Raw genomic sequence first — 26,766 nt, 5'->3', positions numbered from 1 at the left:
AGCATAGTGTGTCTGGCTGATGGGTCCCTCAGCATGAAAAAGCTGCTGCTTTCTTTTGCTGGGCAGGGGGCAGGCAGCATATGTGCAGACACGTGCAAAACAGTGGAGGTATCGGACCTCTTCCCAGATCAAAGACAGAATGCCCAACCAAAAAGGCAATCTCAGGGCACAATTTAACAAGCCAAAGGGTAACTAGCAACAGGGTGTAACAATAGACAGATACGGGGGCCAAAATGTATCATTTTCTAAGCGCACTCCAGACAATTTATTTATTTATTAACTATTTCTTATATAGCGCAGCATATTCTGTTGCGCTTTACAAAAGGAGACAGTGATACAACAAACAGGGTATTTACGGACTGTCAATGCAGGCATGTGTAGTCTCAGACCATTCAGGGGAAGAGACACACGCAGCTGCTGCATCCCCAAACATAGCTGGCCTGGCTGCGCAGCTGGAGGGTGTGAACACAATTTTGTGGGCACATCACAGGGCAGGACCCTGCATGTGGGGTGGCCTTGTCCTGTGCTGGGCCGCCCCTGCAGTTGTAGGAGTTGTAATTTTGCAAAATTCACAAAATCACACCTAAACCTGCAGCAGACCCTCAATTTGCAAAGGCTCAAAGTGGAGAATTGCTAGGGCTACCACTGAGGTAACTGGAGCAAGGCCCTGCACCCACCCATGCTGCTAGTGGTTTAGACAAGTGCAGTTCTGTCATATTTCATGTGGAATAAATGCCTGACTCCAGCAGGCACTTTAACAAACTGAGTTCTCTAGGCTGCTAGGGTACGTAGGGGGGAGTAGCCAGATCACACTTAGAGCTGTTATTTAGACCTGATCACAAATTTTAATGGCAATCGATTACCAAATGACAGCGCACACGTTCTAATCACTGTACGCATGCGTGATGCCACACAGCGACAAAAATCAGCGATCGTGAAGCAGTCACTGTTTATGGGAGCATCAGGGAAAATGCAGGCATTCCCATTTGTTTTCAGGGAGGTTATATGGGAGCATCAGCAAAAATGCAGGCGTTCCCAAGTGTTTTTAGGGAGAATTTGTGACATCAGCTCCGGCCTCGGTAAGCCTGTTTCTATGACATACACTTAGGGGGATATTCAATCTCCGGCGGGCCCTATTCAATGCTGTCTTCCCCGACAGCATTGAGCAGGGTATCTCGTCAGAACGAGCCCGACATCACAAGCTGTCGGGCTCGTTCTGCCGAGAACAGCCGGGAAGTGACGAGCTGCCGGCTGCAGCTCGCCTCTTCCCGGCCGCAACTCACGGCCACGCCCCCTTTTCGCTCCCCGGCAGGCGGGACATTGAATCCCGCCTGCGTGTTCTCGGTCGAGCTGACTGAGAACGGGACTGGGTCACGGCGGTCGAGCAGGCTCGACTGCCGTGACCCTGACATTAAAAACCCCCCTTACAGTAGGTTCTGAGTTACGCACAGACTGGAAAAAATCAGTTAATGGTGAGTGAGTTGCATATGGATTTGCAGCTAGCCACCCATTGGCTTCATATTCTCAAGCAACTTGCACAGGGTGTGTGTTTACTCTGGTGGGGCTTCAGCTCTGCAATTTTGTAGAGCAGCAATCAGGTGAGAATAACACCCTTAATTAACTCTTTAAGTGCCAGACTCCTCCACCATACATTACAACAGATAACTTTTTGGTAGCATAGGTACAAGATAAATTTTCCTGCACCTCATTTAATCCAAACACATTAGATGCCAGGGAGAGTTATGCTATAGAAGCATAGTTAGGTTGCGGGAAAGATTCTGGCTGCAGGAAGGGGGGGGGGGGGGGAGGGGGGGGTAAGGAGTCAGGCTGTGGGAAGTTTGGGTGTTGCATGGTTAGTAAAAAAAAAAAAAAAAGTCCGGTACAGTGCTGGAACCAAGGGGTGCCAAATTAAAGGTAGTGTACTTGTATAATGAAAACATTTTATTTTATACAAATATTACAGGACATCTTCCAGGTGCATTTTGAGCAAGTGTGTAGGAACATAAAGGCAATGAGGCTGTTGCAGATTTGAAAAAGTCCATTTGAAGATTGTGTCGTGTGTTTTTGCACTGTGCGTGCTGCTCTGGAATGCAAGATACGCAAGTATGGGTGATGCAGAGACCAATGCATTTCAAATTCAACCTCCCACTTTCATTCAGTAATATATAGTCTTGCCTTACAATACTGATACTTGCTACCTTCTGCTGTATGGAGAGGGGGGCACTCTTTCTTTGGCTGGCATTCCTGCGGCTGCCAACGTGGTCACAGCAGAGTTACTGAATATATTGAAATACCAGTTATACGCGCAAGCTACAACTTTGTATATGCCCTTACATTTGTGATAGCCCACTTGCATGAACTTACCAACATCTACGGACTGGCTTGATTATGCATTTTCAGCACAGCTTAGCCCCTCACTCATATTACTATCACTTTGACCACTCCCCTCTGCAATTGTTCTTTATGACCTGTGGTGGGTCTCAACTTTATTTTAGGTCAAGAGAAGGAAAGATGACCAAGAAAAGGTTGCAAAATGAAAAAGTTCTCCAAAGGCTAGTGTGCAAATATAATGGAGAAGCTTCAAACCATAAAATCTGGGCAGCACGGACAGTGTAATGGTTAGCATTACTGCCTCATAGCACGAGGTCATGAGTTCCATCCCACCATGGCGCTAACTATATGGAATTTTTATATTCTCTCCGTGCTTGCGAGGGTTTCCTCTGGGTACTTCAGTTTGGGAGTGGGAACAAGAGCACTCAAGTGACAAATAGGTGGAAAGAGAAATAGCGTGAAAGGGTGAGAAAGATTAGGACCCTTATTCAGATCTGATTGCAGTACAAAGTTGTTTCAAAATGGGCAAAACCATGTGCACTGCAGGTGGGCAGATGTAACATGTATAGAGAGTTAGATTTGTGTGACTTATTTTGTTTCTGTGCAGAGTAAATTACTGACTGCATTATTTTTACACTGAAATTTAGATTTCAGTTTCAACACACCCCACCTAAATTTAACTCTCTCTGCACATCTGCCCATTTTGAGAACAAATTTGTACTGCGATCAGATCTGAATAAGGGCCTATGTGAGAGAGAGAGAAAGCATTGAGGGGGTGGGAGAAAAATGGAATGCAGAAAAAGAAACAAAAAAAAAACCTGCTCCAGCTGGCGCACAAACTAACACCTTTGATAACGACCAACCGCTTTTAGCAATATTTAAGATCATTATACACACATTTCTTTACACATGTGAATGAAAAACACATTTAGACTTTAGTAACTAGTTCTGACTTACCTCTAAACTTAGAAGTAGCTGAAGATTTATTATTCTCAAAGTCTGAAGAAACAGTCTTTTGTATGTGTGCACGTTGTCTAGAACCTTGTCTGCTTTTTTTTGACTGCTGGTGATTTGGCTTTTTATTACTCAAGTTCGATTCCTGTTCAGGTAAATTATCTCGAATTAAAGGGACTTGGTCAACACTAGTCTTAGCTTGTGCCAAAGCAACCTTTTTTAGATGCGCTTTTGTTTTCCATTCATGCAGTTTATTGGGACCTGGCCCATTGTTTCTCTCTTCTAAAAGGTTTCTCTTTTTTGAAATCTGAACTCTAATGGTCTCTTCTGTGGAACTTAAAGAAGAATCACTAGATTCATCATCTGACAAAAAAGGCTTTTGTGTGACTTTCCCCATAGACAAATCGTTGTTGAACGTATTATTGAGATGTGTTTTCATTGAAGAATGTTCTTTCAGGGAATTTTGATAGGAAACACTCGGCTCATTTTGCTTGTGTACAGACATTTCCTCACTCTCTGTAGCAGGTAGGTATTTCAAAGCTTTTGACTTCCCAGGATGTGGCAGCAGTATCTGTTGCTTCACATTTGAGATGTCTACGATGTCAAACTCTTCTTCAAAACTCTCAAAAAAAGCTAGATTAAGTCGGATCACAAAAAAAAATGAATTAATAAATGACACTGTGCTTTTTGATCATCTTAAAAGCTGATCCGAAAGAAAAAAAGAAACAAAGAAAACAGCGCAAAGTTGTGTATGATGGATAAAAAGATCATTCCCTTTTATTTTAAATACACATCATATAAAGTAAAAAAGGTTTCAGAACCAATGAAAAAACATAAAAGTTTTGGTACTTACCGTTAAATCATTTTCTTGGAATCCACATTAGACACTAGAGAGTAAATTACAATGGGGTATAGATTGATAGTAACAGGGAGCTGGCACTTTATTACACAGTGCGAATGCTCCTCCCCTCTATACCCTTCCCGCAGCCAGTCATAGTAACTGTGCCCGAGAAGAGCTGGAAACTAGAGCGAAACAGGTGAAGAGAAACACAAACACAAAACTATTAGAACATAAGAAGAAGAAGAAGCAGATATCAATTAAAAAGTCCACCACCAAGGCAGGAAAAGGAACAATACCCAAAAGGTGACCAGTGTCCCCTGTGGATTCAGAGAAAAGGATTTACTGGTAAGTACCAAAATCCCTCTTTCAAACCAGTAGATGACTTTGGAAAGTAAGGTGTCCCCATTTTAAGAGCTCCCAACCAGAGCGGGAGAGCGCTGAGAACCATGCAGAACGGCATGACCAAATTGTGATGCTACGGGCGCAAACGTGTCAAACCTATAGAAGTGTAAAAAGGTATGATGGCTGGACCAGGTCACCACTCTACACAGACGGTCCATAGAAACCCCACAAGCAGCTGTCCATAAAGGCCCCACTGAGCAAGTATAGTGAGCCTTTACATCCGGAGGCTTCATAAAGGCGGCAAGATATAAGCTTGTCAAATTGCAAGGCAAATCCAAATTATATTTGGAGGTCGGCTAACCCAGGTGAGCCACATCATAGCGTACAAGCGGAGAGTCCGTTTCCTAAGAAAAGCAGTTCTGTCCACATCAAGGAATCTTGAGAAGGGTAAATTATCCAAAAACACCTGTACAATTGTAGGCTGATTCATGTGGAAACTGGAAATTACTTTTGGGAGATTCAACATTTTAGAACAAAGCCCCCCCTATCTGCATGAGAGGCCAAATATGGAGGTCTACATGAAAGGGCCCCTAGATCCAAGACTCGCCTAGTGGATGACAAAGCCAATAGTACAACGGTCTTCGAATACAAGTAGCAACATTAAACAGATTGTTTTCAAATTACAGATTTACAAATTACAGATTGAGATCAAAAAGAGATGACTAGAGGAATGAAAGAATGATATCCAAATCTCATCTGAATGCAGTGCCTATTTTATTTGAAAAGAAAATGGACAGAGCTGAAACTTGGATGTTTAAAGGAGCCAAGGCTCAAACGTGCCGATTGACCAGCTTGAAGAAAAAGGAGTCTAGACGTCTTGTATGTAAGAAGAAAAACCTTTACCTTTGCACCAGGCAACATATGCTTTCCAAATGCGATGGTAAGGACATAAAGTGACGTCTTTTCGTGCGCTAATCATAGTAGGTATGACCGCAGAATACCCCTTTTCCTAAGGAGCACCTACTCAACAACGACACCATAAAACTAATCCGCTTTAAATCTGGAAAACTAAAGGCCCAATATGTAATATGTCTTTCCTCAGAGGAAAGGGGCAAAAGATCGTCAATTAAAAAGGCACCATAGGTTGGCGTACCAAACCCTGCGGGCCAAGTCTTGGACTATCAAGATGACCGAGATGCGGGATCTTGATCCATTGAAGAAGACAAAGACAGGGTAATAGAGGGAACAAAGGAAATAGGTAAACAAACTGGAACTGCCATGGAGCTACCAGTGCTTCTACAGCTACCACTTGAGGACCTTGGGATCGAGAGGTACAACAGAGCTTGTGGTCTCTCTGCAAGACCATTAGGTCTACCTGAGGAAGGCCCACCTCTGCATCAGTAACCCAAACAGCTGAGGGTTAAGAGACCATCCCTTGGAATCCACGTCCTGGCGGCTGAGGTTATGGGATGCGTTCATTTGGTCGACAGTCATTAGGTCGACACCATTAGGTCGTCACCATTAGGTCGACACCATTAGGTCGACATGGTAAAAGGTCAAAAGGTAATTAGTTCGACAGTCAAAAGGTCGACATGCGGTTTTTCCCTGTTTTTTTAGAGGACATGGGCCGACAGGTGGTATTTCATGCCCTACCATCCACTAGGGCATGGTGGGAGAATAAAAACCATGCCCGACGCATCGCGAGCACAGCGAGCGATGCGAGGGGATGCGGTGCACTTGAAACTGTGTCCATGTTGACTGTGTTGACATTCAGGTCAAAAAAAGTGTGAAAAACACCATGTCGACCTAGACATTGTCGAACTAATGGCCTGTCGACCTAGAACCAGGTCGACCTAGACCCATGTCAACCTAATGGTGTTGACCTAATGACTGTCGACCATCATGCTGTAGACCAAATGTTCCCAACCAGATGTTATTGGCCTCCCAATTCTCCACCCCTGGAATGAATATGGGCATCATAGTTTCTGTGTGGGCCTCTGCCCAAACCAGAATCCTTGATACCTCTTGCATGACTGCATCTAACTGGACCTGAATTGCTTCGTCCTGAAGGATGTCATAAGCTTCCACCAGAAGCAATGACCCTGCAACAGATTGTGGGCATTCAACCACTGAAGGAGAGATTATGAAGTCCGTGGAGCTAGCGACCCCTTCTGACAGAGAGCAAGATGTGAGCCCGACCACTGTGACAAAATCAAGTTGGAACACTTGAGAGTGAAAACAGCCATAAGGTAGCGCTTCGAAAGTCGCCACCATCATGCCCAGCGGTCTGACACAGTGATTAACTAAAATCAGTCTATATAGCAGCACTGAAAGAACTTTCTGCTGTAAGGCAGTCACTTTGTCCTGTGGAAGGAATATTCTCTGTTGCATAGTATCCAGATTCATATCAAGAAAGAGAAGTATTTGCTCTAAATGTAAATGGGATTTTGGAGAATTGAGAATCCAGCCATGAATGAGAAACAATTGAGTGGTCTGCAAGTCCTGAAGAAGGAGGCGGCACTGAGGGAGCCTTTATCAGAAGGTTGTCTAAATTAGGAATGACCATTATCCCCTGGAGCAGCAGCGACATCATCATTACCACCATGAACTTTGTGAACACTCTGGGTTCCACAGAAAGGCCAAAAAGCAAGGCTCTGAACCGGTAATGACTGTTCTTTACTGCAAACCATAGATACTGTACTGTAGATGAGGGTGAAAATGGGGATGTGTTAATACGCGTCCTTGATATCAAGTGATACCATGAACTTGTTTCGCACTAGCCCTGCAATGATGGACCAAAGGGATTCCATCTTAAATTTGTATTTTAGCAAGAAGGGATTTCGATCCTTTAAAAATTCAGCATGGGCCTCACAGTACGATCCGGTTTCGGAACCAGGAACAGACTTGAGCAAAACCTTGATGTCTTTTAGGTAACTGAAACCAAAGTAATTACCCCTGTTAGTAGCAATATCAAAGCTCCTTCTAACAAAGCGATCCTTTTCGCTGCACAAAGGGAACCCTGTTAAAAAAAAAAAACTGAGCAGGGGAGGTGATACAAAAATCAACTTGTATCCGTTTTGAACTAGATCCCATACCAAAACATCCCCCAAGGTCTTCCTGGTAGGAAGGAAGCCATCCATGCATTGAACTTGGAAGCGGACTTGGGCTCATGGGTAAAAAAAGAGGCAGAGACTCTTCCACGGCCCCTGAATCCTCTAGGTAGTGGTTGACGGCCCATAGATTGAAAGAACCAAAAGGAGAGACCAGAAAACCGCTTAGGTGGTGGAGTTGCAGAAGGCAGAAGGGTAGATTCATCCCAGTAGCTTGGGACATCCATCTATCCAGCTCCTCCCAAAACAGGACCATTCCCGCAAACGGTAGAGCCTCTGCCCCCTTTTTAGTTTCAGAGTCTGCAAGCAAAAACTGCCAAAGCTGAAGCTCAATAGCCATGTTGACGCAGCAGCCCACCATAATTGGTCTTAACTTTCCACCAGCTACCATGTATATGGATTTCAGAGAGCTGGCTAATTTTCTGTCTGAAACATCCTTTAAAGTCGTGACTCCCAGTACAGGAAGAACCGCCATTTTAGAAGGATGAGACAATGACGAATCAACCGAGGGGGAGTTTCACACAGATTTCTGTAGCAAAAGGTTAAGTCGACAATAATCGATGGGAAGTATAAAAAAGTTTGTCTGGATGTTGTCAGACAGAAGACAGAATTTCATATAATTCCTGTGATTCAGGAAAAACTGCAGTCAATATCTGCTTTTTACCAAATATAGGTTTTTGTGCACCAAGGTCCCCTTCTTCTATGTGCAAAACTACAAACTGAAACAATTAAAGACTCAACTCCCTGTGGAACTGGGTCTGAATCCTCGACAATTTATTACTCATCTGAAGTCTAAGGAAACATACCCTCCTCCAGTATGGGAGGATCCTCATCCTCTGAAGCATCAGATTGCAATACAGAAGGAGAAATCTCTTTTAAGGAGGCAGTGGTGGTGCCAAAGGAGACTTTGCAGGTACCAAAGCCTTTGACAATCTGGCCCAGGACCCAGGCTGGTTCAGTGAAAGTAGACTGCAAACGCAGATTATCTGTCCCTTTTAGAGACCTGTAGCTCAGCTGAGAGACTAGACATCACCAGGGTGAGCTAAAACACCCATGCAGGGGAGTCTTGGCTCTGAGCAGTGTCCTGTGTATCAGGAGTACATGTCTCACAAAACATGATATTAATCACACTTTAGCCTCAGCAGCGCTTCTAGCAGTACTAGAAAGCTAGGATTTGTTATATAACTCTTCTCACTGCTCTCATAACAAGCTGTACACCACTGTACATAACAAACCACACACAGTACTGCACACACACAAACAGTACAACACACAAACATAAATAAATGCATCATAGGTGCTAACTGTCAGGAGTGGATTTGGAATTCACAAACAAACTATCAAGTCAGGAGTGGTATGTTTGGTACTTGTGAGTTATCCGGGCTGCCGATTTCTAAATCGGGTCGGATCGGGCACATCGCATCGCATGCGACCATCGGATGCGATGCGATGACCCGATTTTTCCATAGGAATCAATGTTAAAATTGACTGAGTCCATTTTAACATGGAATTCAATGGGAAAAAGGGGTCCTTTTCATACCCCTACTATCCAAGTGGGCATGGAGCTGGATATAAACCTGTGGCGAGCGTAGCGAGCCACCGAGCCCGAAGCGTGGCGAGCGTAGCGAGCCCCGCGAGGGGCCACAGAATACCGTCCCCTCGCCACGCTTCGGGCTCGGTGGCTCGCCACAGGTTTATATCCAACTCTATGCCCACTTGGATAGTAGGGGTATGAAAAGGACCCCTTTTTCCCATTGAATTCCATGTTAAAATGGACTCAGTCAATTTTAACATTGATTCCTATGGAAAAATCGGGTCATCGCATCCGATGGTCGCATGCGATGCGATGCGATATCGCATCGCATCTGATTGTATGCCTTAACTTAAGGCATACAATCAAAAAATCGGCAGCCCGGATAACTCACAAGTACCGTATGTTTCACACAAAACAACCACACATGATTTCATTGTGGTCATTGACTATCAATGCAAACACATTCTAATATTATGGTGGAGGATTTAACAAATTACAATCTTGGGCTTTTGGTACAGCATAAGATGAAATTTAACAGCAATTTTGGAAATAAAAAAAAAAACAGGTTTTCCCGGGCAAAGCTGTGCGGGTCAGCTAGTAATATAAAATATAATAGAACATAATCAAAATAAACATAAAAAATTAATCTTACATCTACACTTTTATACCCTTTTCACATTGCAAAAACCTGCTTTCAACCCGTTTTTCTAAACGTTTGTTAAAACTGGTCAAAAGCCAGTTAAACCCCTTTCATATTGCATGATGTAAAGGTATATTGCAGTTTAAATACCGTTTTGTACCTTTCAGATTCAACCCGTTTCACCCATAGAAAGCCATACAATGTAATTTTAAATGTTTTTTTTCTTGCTTGTGGGCGGGGATCAAGTGTGGTTATCATTTATAGCAAATACCATTTCTGAGCTGTTCACACTGCAGGTGAAACGGCTCCGAACCGTGTAGGATCCTCCTTTTAACACGTGTCAAAATGCCGGTTTTCTGTAACCGGTAAATTGACAATGTAGCTTTCACATTGCAGCTGGAAACGTTTTAAAGCACTAAAAAAACGGCAATATACCGTGTTACAGCTGCAATGTGAAAGGGGTATGACATTTTTAAATGTAAAAACATTTGACTCTTACCTCTTGGTTTAGAAAGTGAAACTTTATCATTCTCGAGGCTTGGAACCGTATGTTCTACAAAATGCATCTTTCTAGAACTGTGGCTTCTTTCTTTTGATTTTTGCAATTCAGGCATTTTATTTGTTAAGGCAGCGTCTTCTTCAGGAAACGGTTCGTCAAATAATGGTTCTTTGGGAATGTCACTTTTAGCAACATCTTTCATCTGATCTTCTGTTTTGCGCTCTGTGCTGGATTGTCCTGGATCATTCTGATGTTTTGCTCCCTCTGAAAAGTCTTCCGCAAATAAAAGTTTTACTGTTGCACTTTCTTCTGGGAAAATATCCTCAGCTAGTTCCTCTTGAGGCCATTCAGTACCAGGCTGAACACTATGCTTGTGTTGAGAAATTTCTGCACTCTCTATTATGTTGCGCACAGCTTTGGCCTTTATAGATGGCCGAGTGATGTGCTGATTAAAGTCTGGAACGTTGTTGATTTGTACATCTGCATTTGCATTTATAGGCTTAACAGAAACTGATGTAGAAGGGCCAGAGACCATCGCTTTAGACCTATTGAAAAAAATCATTATATCATTCAGCATCAGGGATAGAAATGTTACAGTATCAAACTATACAGTTACCATAATAACACGTACTACTGGCTTTAATCATCTGTGGATTATATGGAGCGAATTCCTGGTGAGCAAACGAACAGGTCCTGGGACACAGCTTGGAGGGAAGAAGCCTGGGATATCCGTAATTGGAAATGAGATTTCCTGGCCTCTGTGACGAGTGGCTTGCACGGCCTCATGGGTGTAAAAGCTAATATACTTATTTAAACCCTGTGAAGGTGTGACTGCTTTCTTTAATGCAGAAACTGCATTAAATCCACTTCAATTGTGCAACTAATTTGGTCCATGGGAATACATATGACGTTTGGGATTTCAGCACCTGTGACTGCTGGTCGGGATTTCAGTGCTGTATTCATCCACCGGAATCTTAATTGCAAGCATGCTGACAGCATTCCGGCCAACGTAATAATTAAGTGATTTTACAAATCATACCCATGTTGTTCTTGTCTAGCTGTATCCATGAAAACATTTGGATTAGGTAAGCGTCTCCTTTTATCTGTAACGGATTCTGTTATAAACTAAAATTTGGTACTTGTGTAGTTTCACGGCGGTACTTACGCCGTGAGCATAGTGTTCCTGTCAGAATCAGCATAGTGTTCCCACAGCCAGCGTAGTTAGCGTAGTCAATCAGAAGTAACGTAGTGTTCCTGCAGCCGCTTAAGCGTCCTTGTCAGATCCAGCGTTATCTGGGTACGTTATAAGGTACGTTATCAGCGTAGGCTGCCGCCGTGAAACTACACAAGTAACTACAGTACTGTTGCCGGGAACTGCATCTCTGTCCACGGCGTCTCTGGCAGGCCTAGTCAGCACCTCTCTCACACCGACGGTGCCAGCATGATCCCCTCTCTTTGGCGGAGAGGGGATCATGCTGGCTTGGGCGGAGAGGCGCTCCATCTGTTTGACACGCAGGAGCGTCTCAGACGCTCCTGCGTCTGAGTAGATATTGCGGCAGGATACAGCAACCCTGCCGACAGGGTTAGGGGTTCTGTAGCGCCTTTTCAAACCTCCACTATCCACGGCAGCCCAAAGATTGGCGAGCGCAGCGAGTCCCGCGAGGGGACGCGAAAAGGTGCTACAGAATCCCCTAACCCTGTCGGCAGGGTTGCTGTACCCTGCCGCAAAAACTACTCAGATGCAGGAGCGTCTCATTGCCGGAGCGTCTGAGACGCTCCTGCGTGTCAAACAGATGGAGGGCCTCTCCGCTGGCGCCAGCATGATCCCCTCTCCGCCAAAGAGAGGGGATCATGCTGGCACCGGCGATGTGAGAGGTGCTAACTAGGCTTGCCAGGGATCCTGGGGACACAGGTGCAGTTCCCAGCAACAGTACTCTAGTTACTTGTGTAGTTTCACAACGGCAGCCTACGCTGATAATGTAGCTTAGGCTGCCACCGTGAAACTACACAAGTAAGGCAGCCGTTGGGCTATGCTGATAATGTAGCTTACGTTGCCGCCGTGAAACTACACAAGGCAGCTGTTGGGCTATGACTATTTCTGTGTACTTATATATGGTACCACAATACCTTACAGTATTCACATATATAATAAGTTTTAATACAAAAATATTTTTTAAATATGTTTTAATAAATTCCTACAATTTTATTGTTACACGTGTTTAGACACATCGCGGTTTCTCTCTTTCTTGTAACTTGCCAACAGTAAAATTGTATGGAAAATTTACTTTTCACTCTCCATTGGATACAAAATATATTAAATCAAGTCAAGTTGATACATTATATTTCAACACAGATATCAGAAGCTGGCTTGATGCAGCGTAAGTGGCCACTTGCTGTTTATAATTAACAAAAATTATATTTAAAAATGGTGGAGCAATCTACAGTTTAATTTGATATCCATTTTTTTTAAAGTGAAGTGTTTTACTGCATTATTATTAGTATTAATTATTAGTTCTATAATACTTTTTCATTGTGTTTTATTGATTTTTAGAGTAAAAATAAAAATACAAATGATTGCTTAAACAGAAATGGTGTGAGTCTCACAATTGATTCAGCCAAGTTGCACTAATAATGTTCATTGAGTGTTTTCAATTTAATAAAGCGCAGTTCCTTACATTTTAAATTTATTTTACACTGAAAAACTTGCCTCCTCCACACAATCCAAAATATTGAAGACATTTGACGCTACGTCATGGTACTTCTTTAAACAAATGTCTTGCGGTAACAGGTGTTCTGTTTGTGGTTGATGTTACTTTCTGTAATTTAATGTATGTCTGCTTGCCTTCTATGTGTGATGCATGACTTGAACTTTTGCTTTAATGTCCATACACACTGGGCAATTTTGCCATTGCTGAGGGGAGGAGGGGGGGGGGAATGAGCCGACTCAGTGCATACAAACAGAGCGGTTTTCCACCCCTGACCAGGTCTGTCAGCAGGGGGCGGATGGCTCTCCATAGGGCAGCACTATGGAAAGCCATCCAAAAAGCCGTTCATCTGCTGGTAATGTACGGCTTTCCCGGCGATGATGTGGGAGCACACCATGTGGGATGATATGGGAGCACACCAAGTTTGAGTGGCTTTCAGCTCAAAATTGCCTGGTGTGTATGGGCCTTAAAACATATTGAAGCTCTCAATACAGGTTGAGTATCCCTTATCCAAAATGTTCGGGACCAGAAGAATCTTGGATAATGGATTATTCCGTATTTTGGAATGTTTTTATATTTGAATAAGGTATCTTGCATGTATTATGTATAAACACATCAAACACATGAATATATTTTATTTGTGCATCAAACAAGGTTTTAAAATATGAAACAAAGTTTGTGTACAATCTCAGACACTTAATTTGTATGCCAAGCAATTATGTCCTTGCACATTTTTAGTGCCAGTTACATGTTATTTCCCCAGTAGTGCAAGTTACAGATGTCCCCAGAAGGTTTTTAGCAAAAAAAAAAAAAAACTACATTTTGGAGAATATGGTTTTCGGGATAACAGATATTTGGATAATGGATACTCAACCTGTTTCTCATTGTTTTAAAAAAAAAAATTCTGTATCAAAGCATGGTATTCTTCTTTCTACATTGGATATTCTGATTGCTGTCCATAAAATATAGTGTGCTTGTCCCTCGGTTTTGCAAAATATTGAAAAAGATTTTCTAAATAAATTTATTGCATGTGAAAAGTACTCCAGGGGAGCTACCAAGGGAGTCTAAGGAAAGTGGGATGTGATGCATTGCGGGTGCTACAAAGCACCCGCAATATGCTGCTGATGGCTGCAGATATGGATTTATCTTATGTACAGCCTTGGAAATCATAAACACTAAAAAAAATGTATTGTTATGGTATTAAGGGTTGACACTATCTAGGTCAACATATACAAAAGGTTGAAACAAGGAAAAGGTCGATCAAAAGGTCGATCACACCAGATGGTAAATCTTAAAACACCCGGGTGTTTTTTGAAGGTACACACTATAAGATTGTGGTTAGGAAGGGTGAGCGTGTCCGGGTTCACCTATCACCCTTGTTTTTCTTGCAATTTTTTACCATCTGGTGTGATACCCATTTTTATATTGATTATTTTTAATAAAATTGTTCTTAAAAATCACCTACTCTGGAAAGAATGATTTTTGGACTATGGATCTTATAAAAGAAACTGAGATATGAGGATTGGATCAAGTAAGCAGACATGTGAGCAATAGCATTGGATTGGTTTGAGTGGTGTGAGGCTCGCTATAAAAGATACCTTTATATGTATGGGAGAAAACGTATGAATGTAAGCTTCATGTAAGAGAAATATCTTCTGAGCATCACTGCGGTGTTCCTGTAAAGAAAGAATGGTACTTGTGTATTATGTGGGCGCCCAAGATTTCCATGGTACGACAGTTTTGGTCGCATAGTGGGGGTATGAAAAGGGCGGAGGACGCGTACCGCCGGCGCTCGCCACGTTTCGGGTGGCCGTTGATAGTGGGGGTGGTGTTAACAATGGGGGTGCATTTAACATAGTAAAAAGGGTGCTTGTACAATTTAATATCGCATGCCATTTCTAATGGCATGCGATGCAATGCGATATTTTATCGTACAGTGCGGGTTTGTGGTCCCGGAAATCGGATCCCATCGCATAACTTAATTAGTGGTATGCGATGCAATCCGATGGGCGCCCAGATAATACACAAGTACCAAAAGAATTCCTTACCACCCATAGTGGAAGAAGGGCGAAACCTAATTGATTGACACGAATATCTGTTTTTGTGAAACTGGTTACACTATTGTCCTTTCTTTTTCCTTTTCCTACATGCTATGAACATTTTGGAAAATCTTTTGAAAAGGAAAAGAGATTTGGAAAAGGACTACTTCCTGACCATTGGGTAGATTGTTTTTGGATGGTAAGAGCGCAAATGAGACACCATCTCCCCCCCCCCCCCCCCCAGTTTTGTAGTGTACCACTTTGCTTGCCATGCTTCAGGCCAGGTGCCTCGCTGTGCTTGGCACACTTTACAGCTCCCAATTGGGAGGTAAACTATGAAAAATGTAAAAAAAAACATGTTGACCTTGTGAATGACAACCATATAGTCCGGATACCAGAATTAATTCATGCTAGCAGACAAAAACAAAGATAGCAGTACAACAATTCCATTCAAGAGACAAAATAAACAATCTTACCTTCTATTCCTGGAAAAATCAATTGCGGATTCCCGTAAAATCTCAGATTTTTGCATCATGTAATCAACAGGCATTCCAAGATTAACCTTTGGTTCTTCAAGAGGGATAAAATAAAAAGAAATAAACCAATTTAGAATTTGGCACCCATCACTGAGGTTATTTGTGACAGACAGGCAAGCATATGGGCAAATGCTCTGCTGTTTGGTTGCTATAGTTGGTACTTGTGTAATAGCAAGGTGCCTGGCCACGCTACTTTTTCAGCGTATGCTAAGCTACGCTGTCAGCGTAGCCAAATGGCTGCCTAGCGTACTTAGCGTAGTGACTCCGCGGCAGCCCGGCTCTTATCCGGCATCCATGGCTCTGTCCCCGGTGTCCATTGCAAACCTAGCGAGCGCCTCTCACACAGCGCCAGTAACCGCCAGGTCCCCTGTGCTGGCGGACGCCAAAGGAGAGGGGAACATGTGGGCGCCGGAGGAGAGACGTCGGAGACGCAGGTACGTCTCAGACGCTCCTGTGTCTCAATATTATTGTGGCAGGGTACGGCAACCCTGCCCGTGTCCGCTTCAGGGAGAGCCTCCTTTTCAAACCCCCACTATCCACGCCATCCCGAAGCTTGGCGAGCGGACACGGATTACTTTACATGTATTCCGCGGCCGCTCACCTCGCAGCGCTCACCTCGCAGACACTTTATAAAATAAACTCCATGCCGATGTGGATAGTGGGGATATGAACAGGTTGGGGGGACGCGTAAAGTGACCGCTTGCCATGCTTCGGGCTGGCGTGGATAGTGGGGGGTGTTTCAGGAACACATATCTGACAGGGACGCTGACTACACTGTACGCGGGAAAACTACACTACTTCTGACAGGGATGCTGACTACGCTTACTACGATAGTGGGAACACTACGCTACTTCTGACTGACTACGCTAACTAAGCTTGCCGCGCGAACACTACGCTGATTAGAAGTGCTGCTGTGATATACTGTCCCATAATGTTGACCAAGTTAAGTGAGCGATGGACTATATTAAAATACTGTATTTATTTTAAAAATGTATATCCTTGGGCTACCATTTAAAAACACACAAAACAAATAACTACATCTCAAACAGATCTTGCCTTAGTGGTTAGCTCCTCACTTCTTAAATCGATTTTTACTTTTTTTTCTAGGTCATTTTGATGAGTTATTGTGTCCATTTCTTAATTCATACTACTATTTAAAAATGTATTTAAGTGTACATGTGGAATTGGATAAATGGATTTAAACAGTGAGTACCAAAAACCTGTTTTCTCCTGTAACGCACCACTGTGATGCTGCTAGGTCAGCCTCAGAACTGTTTCACACAAGCAGCCGTCACCAGCACTGGTATCTCTCCCACAGTGTTCACAGCAGCATGCAGCATGTGTCCTAAAATGGCCACCGGCCTTCACTGAAGTGTTGGGGGTCTGCTCCACACCTTTGAGGCGGCATTCTAAATTCCTGGGGACACCTATGCAAACGCGAGTTGTAGCGGAGGGGTCAACGCGGCAGCTCCCCCAGCATGTACAGCCAGTACAGCAGCTGCCCGTTCTCCTCTTGCTGCTAGAAGATCCCTAGATAAAGGTTAAACCTTTCCTCACAGGAGAAGCCAAAATGTGAAAAGCTCTTAAGGGAATTAAATTATTACTGGCTTGGGGAGGTGTATAGAGGGGAGGAGCACACACAATAATAATAATTTGAAGTGCCAGCTCTCAGTTACTACACATTCTATACTCACTGTAAGGTCTATTCCAGTGTCTTCTGCTGGATGATGTAGAAAGATAATAAAACAGAAAAGGTACAAATACAACTTAACATATGGACTAGTTTATGTATTATAGTATTGCAATACAGCAACGTAAATTTAAAGTTCATTTTATTGCCATTTCCTTGCTGCAGCCTAAATTTTAACACAAATACTGTAGGTAGAGCTATGATGACAGTCTCACCAGTAGCTGATATTGATTTCATTTTTTCTGGTGTTTGTCCAGGTGTCCTTTTATCTTTATTGGGTGTAACCAAGGATTTTCCACCTTTTATAAACTCTTCCTGTCTGAAAATACAAAATATACATTTTATAAAAACATTCAAGAAGCAATCTGAACTTACTAACATTTAATACAATATGACAAAAAATGAACAGTTGGGGAATAATGAGAACAATGAAAATAATCATCCTGCACACCACAAAGATGACCTATCATAGTAGATGCTTTCATGCATTGAACACGAACACTTTACTTGCCATCAATCATTAATATATTTCCTTGGGGTGGTTTGGTTGAGCTGGTTTAGGGGAGTCCCTAGGGGATTTTGTAGAAACAAGTATATTTTAAAGCATAAGTGAGGCCAACATTTCAGGGCTGGCACGCCCCTTGTGCACTTGTTGACTGCCTTGACAAAAGGGCGTGCCAGCCCCGATACGTTGGCCTCACTTATGATTTAAAATATACTTGTTTCTACAAAAAGTCCCCAGAGTGCCTTTTCTCTTTCTACAATTAGCTATTATCATTGAAGGGCACCGGGGGCAGTGGTCTCTAAAAGGAGAGTGCCAGATCGTACACATTGCTAAATGTATTACATTTCTAACTAGTAATGTTTAAATAGGGAATGTGCATTTTTCTTGTGTGTGGCACTGCATTAAAGGTCTTAGCAGAGCAGCACCTCTCACTACATTTAATTAGGGTGTGCAGTCTACGAAATTATTCATTGTAGCATATTTGGCAAAAACAAAAATTGACAAGCATTAAGGTGCGTACACAAGGCCGCTGTGACCTGACATGTGCCAGCATTGACTGGCAGGGAGGGAGGGAGCTCATTGTAGCATAGTCTTCCTTATGATCTAGTACAAATAGTCTGTGCTGCACAGGGCCAGAGCATCTGTATTGCAAAACCCCTTACACAGTCTGATTTTGGATAACTGTCCTTATGATTTTGACTGTTTGTGTACATAGCATTACAATTCCATTGATGAAACAAAATAAACAGTCTTACCTTCTATTCCTGGAAAGAGGACTGATTGTGGATTCTGGTATGGACTCTGAATTTTGCTTTTGAAATTCAATAGGCTTTTTAAGACTATCTTTTACTTTCTGAACTGGGTATCAAGAAAAAATAAAAACAGAAACCAAATTAAAATTGTGTTCAATTGTATTACTAATCAATAAACCTTAATTTATGTTAATTGATTGTAAAAAACATTCTGTGAATACTGAACTGACACCACAGTTTAAGAAAAAAATAAAAATAAAAAATCATAAATACCGGTAATTTAAAAAAGGATAATCTTTTGTATAATTTATGCAAAAGCTAAAACAAATTTAGAACAAGCTTATGCAGCAGAGAACTGCTTAAAAAAAAAAAAACAACAACAAAAAAAAGAGTGTCTAAACAGTCGATAACTTTTTTTTCTTTTCATGGAAAGCAGCCATTTTAGTTAGCAATTGTCAAAGGGTTCATAGGGTTCACAGGTAAAACCTTGGGATGTCCCAAAGCAGTATTCTAAAGGGAGGACACGTGCCTGATTGGGTATGAAAACCTGGCGTCCAAAGGATGCATCCTGGGAAGCGAGGCAGCAGCATCAAAGGCATAGAACTTTATAAATGTGTTGATTAAACACCATGTTGCAGCCTGACATGACTGTACAGAGGACACACGGTACTTGTTTAGTTTGTCCCCATGCGCGGCTCGCTTCGCTCGCCCACGCTATCTAAAATCAACTCCATGCCAACGTGGATAGTGGGGGTATGAAGAATTCACGTTGGCATGGACTTTATTTTAGAAAGTTTGCCGAGCGCCGAACCCGGAAGTAGCGGGCGGCCATGCTGCCACCCAGAAACAACCGGACACACTAATGCCGCCCATTAAAGTACAACAGGCCAAGAAGAATGGACCTAATTCAAAGCCGGCCTAGGCAGGTCAGCTTGAGTATGATGCCTCTGAGGAAGTACTATTGAAAGTCCAAAAGAGCTCAGGCACAGGAGACTGCAAAAATCGGATGTCCAGAGAATCTTTTTGGTGAGACCAGGCGGGGGAATACTGTACATGGACGGTAACCGGGACTAAACAGGTGTCCCCCTTTTTAAATCATCTGGAACTCTACCACGGAACTCTGGCTTCCTCTGGATACCATATGGTTATGGTGATATGCGATTTTAATTCTTTTAAATTGTGAGTATCTATGAATAAATTTTATGTGTGGTACAAAAACGTTATTGCACTATTTGTCTGCATTTTGGAGTTCTTTACAGTGGTGTCATGAAGGATTCCAGGGATCGAAAGATATTTGAATTCCATATGGATGGAATGATACGCTTATTTAAGTGAAGGCACATGTGAGTGTGAACTTGACTGAATAAAAATTCCATCTGATACAGACAATATTGCACCATCTTTTGTTTCTTTAAAGTTCTTTCAGGATAAGGGCAAAAGAATCAAAGAAAACAGAAATTCTTGGGAGGAAAGTGTTTTTTTCATAACCTATTTCCACAATGTTTGATTGACATTTGGGTGGCGCTTAATTTTTAGAACACATTTTTAAATTGGCTGTGAATATTTTTGGTACTTGGTGAAAGTTCCAGGTGTTTCTAAATAGCTGCAACCTATAGGTGAAGCGCAATAAGTAGACAAAACTTCTTTTTGGTATAGCTTGAGTATAAGCTTGTGCAATCACCATTGTAATCCATGTGACCAGAGTCACGTTTGTGGCATCAATAGAGGATGAACAGGTATCACCACAACTAGCAGTACAGTCCACATAAATGTGTAATGCATGAACCACATCCAGGCAATGTTCTTTTTTAGACAATCCTGGGAAGATAATTCTGATTTATTTTTTGATTAACATGATAATTGGAAACCATCTTAGGGAGGTAGCCTGGTTTGTAAAACCTTCCTTCCCTGATGGAAAAAGACCAGGAAAGGGGGGCCAACATGACAAGGCTGCCAAGTCTAGGAAATCTACTTTTGCAGTTAACTACGCTGGCCGCGTGAACACTACGCTGATTCTGACAGGGACACCACGCTAATGACCTAACGGGCGCCGTGCTATTACACAAGTACCCTATAGTTTTACAGACCGTGATTAGAAGTGTTGCTATGATATACGGTCCCATAACGTTGACCAAGTTAAATGGGCGATGGAATATATATATATATTTTTTTCCTTATTTATAATTTTCATATGAATTTCTAAAATACACAGTACACATATATCCAAATATAATAATTGGTATTAAACAAAAGTTAACCAAAGCATTAATGGTATCTCTAAGCTACGGTTTACACAGGCATTTGTATTTATCAGATATCTGGCTCTGATAGTAAATAAATCAGTGTCATGCTATATCTGGGAGTTCACTACTGTAGTATCCCAGCTCTACACTGAGCTTAGAGGTGCCAGTGACCAAAGTATGGCCTACAGATAACTAATCAGAGACTCTCATAGAGAGAAAAAAAAAAAGGAAAACAAGAAAAAAAAAAAAAGAACAAACCAACCAACCAGAATAAATCTATAAATAGGACATTTGTATGCGTACTAGCCCATATGAAAATACTTCAATATTTAATAAAGAAAGACAGATAAGAAGAAAAAGAGAAAAGGAAAAGCAAGAAGAAAAAAAATAACAATGATACTATAAGAGAGACCGAGTACGGGTAAGAATGGATTGATATAAGTGAAGGAAAGCCAAACAATGGCTCCTTTCAAATGGTCAGAATACATAAATTGACTAATTTAAAAGGTCTGAAAAACCATTTGGTGTTAATCTGTTGGGGTCGAGTTGTTAAATATAAACCAGGGACCCCATATAGATAGGAATTTATAGGATGTATCATGGAGATATGCGGATATTCGCTCCATGGCTGCCACATACCAGATTTTATTCAGTAATTGTTGAAATGATGGTGGATCTTCATCTTTCCAGTGATTGGCGATTAAGCATCTTGCCGCATTTAGAATGTGGATCGCCAGTTTGTCTGAGATTTTATCTAGTCCATCTATGTGGCAGCAAAGGAGAAAGGACCATGGGGACTTTATAACCTCTATTGAAAAGACCTGGGATAGTAGTTGTACTACTGTGTCCCAAAACCAGGCAATCTTGGGGCATGTACACCAAATGTGGATAAAAGTTCCTTCCTCCCCGCATCCTCTCCAGCATCGATCTGAAGCTTAGCTATACATTTTGCGTAACCGAGATGGAACCAAATACCACCTATAATAGATTGTGTATGCATTTTCCTTGATTGCTGAAGAAATAGAAGCTTTGGAGACAATGAGTTCTCATTTGGTGGGTCTCCCAAGTCTCTAATCCATTGGATTTCATGTTTTAAGAGATCCGGGAGTTTAGTTAGTAGTAAACTAGAATATAAGTCTGAGATTATCCCTTTTCGCACAGGACACTGGAGGCTAAGGGATTCAACCAGAGTAAGAGGTCTGGTGATTGTTGCAATGGGTAAGGAGTTAAAAAAATGGCGTAGTTGGATATATGTCAAGCGGTTTACAGTTGACAGGTTGTACTTAGCATGAAGAACCTCTAAGGATGCACACTTATTGGTATCAAGAAGGTCAGCGATTACTCTGATACCTCCCTTTGCCCAGGTTGCGAAGCGTTTAATATTATATCCTGGGGAGAAAGCGGGGTTGTCCCATAGGGGAGTAATAGGGGAGGGATAGGAGGTAGTAGTATCCCAATGGGATTTACAGAAATCCCATATAGAGCATGTAAAGGAAATTATAGGGTGGGATCTAATAGATACTGGTCTATCTGAGGGAGCTAGCCCTAATATAGTGGACATTGAGGAGACATGTAAAATTTTAGCCTCTATTGTAACCCATCTAGGAGCGTAAGATGTTGCAAACCATGCGATTACTTGGCTGAGATGGGTGGCGTAGTAATATAGGTTAATATCTGGGAACCCGTTTCCTCCGTTGCTAGTTGGCCGTCGCAAGGTCGCAAAGCCAATGCGGAGCGGTTTAAGTCTCCATACAAATTGGACAAACCATTTATGCAATTGAGAAAGAGCCGTTTTTGGTATCTGTACGGGGAGGGTTTGGAAGTGATATAGCAGACGCGGTAGAATATTCATTTTTAAAGCCACTATTCTCCCCAACCATGATAGAATTAGGCCTCGCCAGCGAAATAGGTCTCTTTTAATATCTTTAAACAATGGGATATAGTTTGCTGCATACAGCTTGTCATATTGTTTTGTAATATATACCCCCAAATACTTAATTTTAGAAGAACGCCATGAGAATTTGTAGTTACGCTGGAAAAGATCTAGTGTTGTTGATGAAATATTGATTGCTAATGCCTCCGTTTTAGTAATATTTATCTTATAGTCCGAATACATACCATAAGTCTCCAGTGTCTGGAATAGATTAGGAAGGGAAATATGTGGGGATGTCAGGGTAAGCAATACGTCATCCGCAAACAAGGAGGCCTTATATGCCTCTGAGTCCAGGGATACTCCGTCTATATCTTTGTTGAGGCGTATACATGCTGCGAGCGGTTCGATGACCATTGCAAAAATCAGGGGTGACAATGGGCACCTCGGTCTAGTACCATTTGTTATAGATAATGAGGTAGATGTCATCCCATTTACAGATATTTTGGCTGATGGAGAAGAGTATAAAGCCTGGACCCCACATAGAAAGTCTCCTTCTAGGCCGAATGTACGTAAAGTTTGAAGCATAAAAGGCCAGCTAATCCGGTCAAATGCTTTCTCCGCATCTAACGATAGTATTATGGCCGGGGTTTATGTACTATTTAGTGATTGTATTAAGCTAATCGCCCTTCTCGTATTGTCCCTGGCCTGTCATCCCGGGACAAAGCCTACTTGATCGACATGAATCAGATCAGGTAGTACGCGGTTAAGACGGTCAGCTAATATTTTTGCATATATCTTTATGTCTGTGTTCAGCAGAGATATAGGCCTATAGCTTGCACAGTTCAATGAGTCCTTCCCCTCTTTCAAGATAACTATTATCTTGGCCTCAAGTGACTCTGTAGAGAAGGATCCCCCTTTCATTACCCCGTTAAACAGCTCCGACAGGTAAGGAGATAATATAGCATTAAAGGTTTTATAATAATTGGCTGTGAAGCCGTCTGGGCCCGGGGCTTTGTTGGGTTTAAGGTTTTTAATCACGGTGGAGACTTCCTGCGCTTCTATTTTGGCACTGAGCAAATTTAAAGCTGAAGAGGAAAGTTTAGGGAGGTGATGGAATATATTAAGATACTGTATTTATTTTAAAAATGTATATCCTTGGGGTACCTTTTAAAAACACACAATACAAATAACTACATCTCAAACAGATCTTGCCTTATTTGTTAGCTCCTCACTTCTTAAATCGATTTTTACTTTTTTTCTAGGTCATTTTGATGAGTTATTGTGTCCAATTCTTAATTCATACTACTATTTAAAAATGTATTTAAGTGTACATGTGGAATTGGATAAATGGATTTAAACAGTGAGTACCAAAAACCTGTTTTGTCCTGTAACGCACCACTGTGTCCTAAAATGGCCACCGGCCTTCACTGAAGTGTTGGGTCTGCACCACACCTTTGAGGCGGCATTCTAAATTCCTGGGGACACCTATGCAAACGCGAGTAGTAGCGGAGGGGTCAACGCGGCAGCTCCCCCAGCATGTACAGCCAGTACAGCAGCCGCCCGTTCTCCTCTTGCTGCTAGAAGATCCCTAGATAAAGGTTAAACCTTTCCTGACAGGAGAAGCCAAAATGTGAAAAGCTCTTAAGGGAATTAAATTATTACTGGCTTGGGGAGGTGTATAGAGCGGAGGAGCCAACACAATACTAAAAATTTGAAGTGCCAGCTCCCAGTTACTACACATTCTATACTCACTGTAAGGCAGGGGTTCCCAATCTTTTTTTTAACAAGGCACCCCTAGAGTATCAGAATTTTATTACGGCACCCCTAGGCCAAAATTTATTTTATTAGATTGTGTTTATATGCAATTCTTCATGTCAGTTATGTGGTAAATGGCAGGGTTTGCTTCTGTTTGTACAGATTTTATGATTGGCAGCCACCAGCACTGGTTTTTCTAATAAATAATGCACCATTAATAATTTTTGTTGGTCCTGGACCACCAACCCATGGCACCCCTGCAAGTGTCCTGAGGCACCCCAGTGAGCCACGGCACACAGTTTGGGAACCACTGCTGTAAGGTCTATTCCAGTGTCTTCTGCTGGATGATGTAGAAAGATAATAAAACAGAAAAGGTACAAATACAACTTAACATATGGACTAGTTTATGTATTATAGTATTGCAATACAGCAACATAAATTTAAAGTTCATTTTATTGCCATTTCCTTGCTGCAGCCTAAATTTTAACACAAATACTGTAGGTAGAGCTATGATGACAGTCTCACCAGTAGCTGATATTGATTTCATTTTTTCTGGTGTTTGTCCAGGTGTCCTTTTATCTTTATTGGGTGTAACCAAGGATTTTCCACCTTTTAGAATCTCTTCCTGTCTGAAAATACAAAATAAACATTTTATAAAAATTTTCAAGAAGCAATCTGAACTTACGGTACTCTTTACCTAGAAGGGCGCCCATCGCGGCCATCGCATGTACCAAAAAATCGCATGCGATGCGACCGACGCGATTACCGCGATTTCCCATAGGGAACAATGTCAAATGTCCCAATTGACCCGATTTTCCATAGGGAACAATGTTAAAAGGCCAACAGAGGCCAAATAGCCACCCTGAAGTGTGAAATGGCCCCCCCAATTGTTAACGCCACCCCACGATCAACGTCAACCCGAAGCGTGGCGAGCCCGCGAGGGGCGGCGGTACGCGTCCTACGACCTTTTCATACCCCCACTATCCACGTCGGCATGGAGTTGAGAATAGAAAGTGTGGTGAGCGCAGCGAGCCACCGAGCCCGAAGCGTGGCGAGCGCAGCGTGCCCCGTGAGGGGGCGCGCACACCTGTGAAGCCCGCGAGGGGACGCGTATACCTGTGAAGGTGTCTGCGTCCCCTCGCCACACTTTCTATTCTCAGCTCCACGCCGACGTGGATAGTGGGGGTATGAAAAGGTCGGAGGACGCGTACCGCCGCCCCTCGCGGGCTCGCCACACTTCGGGTTGACGTTGATCGTGGGGTAGCGTTAACAATTGGTGGGGCCATTTCACACTTCAGGGTGCCTATTTGGCCTTTGTGGGCCATTTAACATTGTTCCCTATGGAAAAATCGGGTCAATTGGGACATTTAACATTGTTCCCTATGGGAAATCACGATTTTTTTCCCTTACGATGCCCAAGATCAAAATCGTGGGCGCCCTTCTAGGTAAAGATTACCGAACTTACTAATATTTAATACAATATGACAAAAAATGAACAGTTGGGGAATAATAAGAACAATGAAAATAATCATCCTGCACACCACATGACCTATCATAGTAGATGCTTTCATGTATTGAACACTAACACTTTACTTGCCATCTCTCATTAATATATTTCCTTGGGGTGGTTTGGATGAGCTGGTTTAGGGGAGTCCCACTCCCTAGACTTGAACCTTGAAATGTTAGGGAATTACCCGATGAGGAGGTGAATATGGCAGGTAAGGCCACAACCTTAGCCAAGATTATGCTTTAAAAAAATGATAATATATATATATATATATATATATATATATATATATATATATATATATATATATATATATATATATATTAGTAGAAAGAAAGATGGCACTCTGGGGATTTTGTAGAAACAAGTATATTTTAAAGCATAAGTGAGGCCAACTTTTCAGGGCTGGCACGCCCCTTGTGCACTTGTTGACTGCCTTGACAAAATGGCGTGCCAGCCCGATACATTGGCCTCACTTATGCTTTAAAATATACTTGTTTCTACAAAATCCCCATAGTGCCTTTTTTCTTTCTACAATTAGCCATTATCATTGAAGGGCACCGGGGGCAGTGGTCTCTAAAAGGAGAGTGCCAGACCGTACACATTGCTAAATGTATTACATTTCTAATTAGTAATGTTTAAATAGGGAATGTGCACTATTCTTGTGTGTGTGGCACTACACTACAGGTCTTAGCAGAGTAGCACATCTCACTACATTTAATTAGGGTGTGCAGTCTACGGAATTATTCATTGTAGCAGATTTGGCAAAAACAAATATGGACAAGCATTAAGGTGCGTACACAAGGCTGCTGTGACCTGACATGTGCCAGCATCGACTGGCAGGGAGGGAGGGAGGGAGCTCATTGTAGCATAGTCTTCCTTATGATCTAGTACAAATAGACTGTGCTGC

The 26,766-nt window shown here is 42.3% G+C and overlaps 1 protein-coding gene across 2 annotated transcripts in view; it reads right to left on the bottom strand.

Annotated features, from left to right (window-relative positions):
- Window positions 1-26,766, bottom strand: part of LOC146063684 (uncharacterized) — a 137,300-nt gene that overhangs the window by 52,636 nt on the left and 57,898 nt on the right. For both annotated transcript variants that reach the window (XM_083176296.1, XM_083176287.1), the window contains exons 10-15: window positions 24,875-24,978; window positions 18,482-18,584; window positions 17,437-17,540; window positions 15,472-15,565; window positions 10,252-10,796; window positions 3,289-3,918 (exon numbers count right to left, since the gene is read on the bottom strand). In XM_083176296.1, the coding sequence (XP_083032422.1) occupies window positions 3,289-3,918; window positions 10,252-10,796; window positions 15,472-15,565; window positions 17,437-17,540; window positions 18,482-18,584; window positions 24,875-24,978 (1,580 nt within the window). The remainder of the gene's footprint in view (window positions 1-3,288; window positions 3,919-10,251; window positions 10,797-15,471; window positions 15,566-17,436; window positions 17,541-18,481; window positions 18,585-24,874; window positions 24,979-26,766) is intronic.

This window comes from Crinia signifera, chromosome 1, assembly GCF_055691185.1.
Source record: "Crinia signifera chromosome 1, ASM5569118v1, whole genome shotgun sequence".
Classification (NCBI taxonomy): Eukaryota; Metazoa; Chordata; class Amphibia; order Anura; family Myobatrachidae; genus Crinia; species Crinia signifera.
The sequence above is the reverse complement of the archived record's forward strand: the minus strand, read 5'-3'. Positions and strand labels throughout refer to the sequence as shown.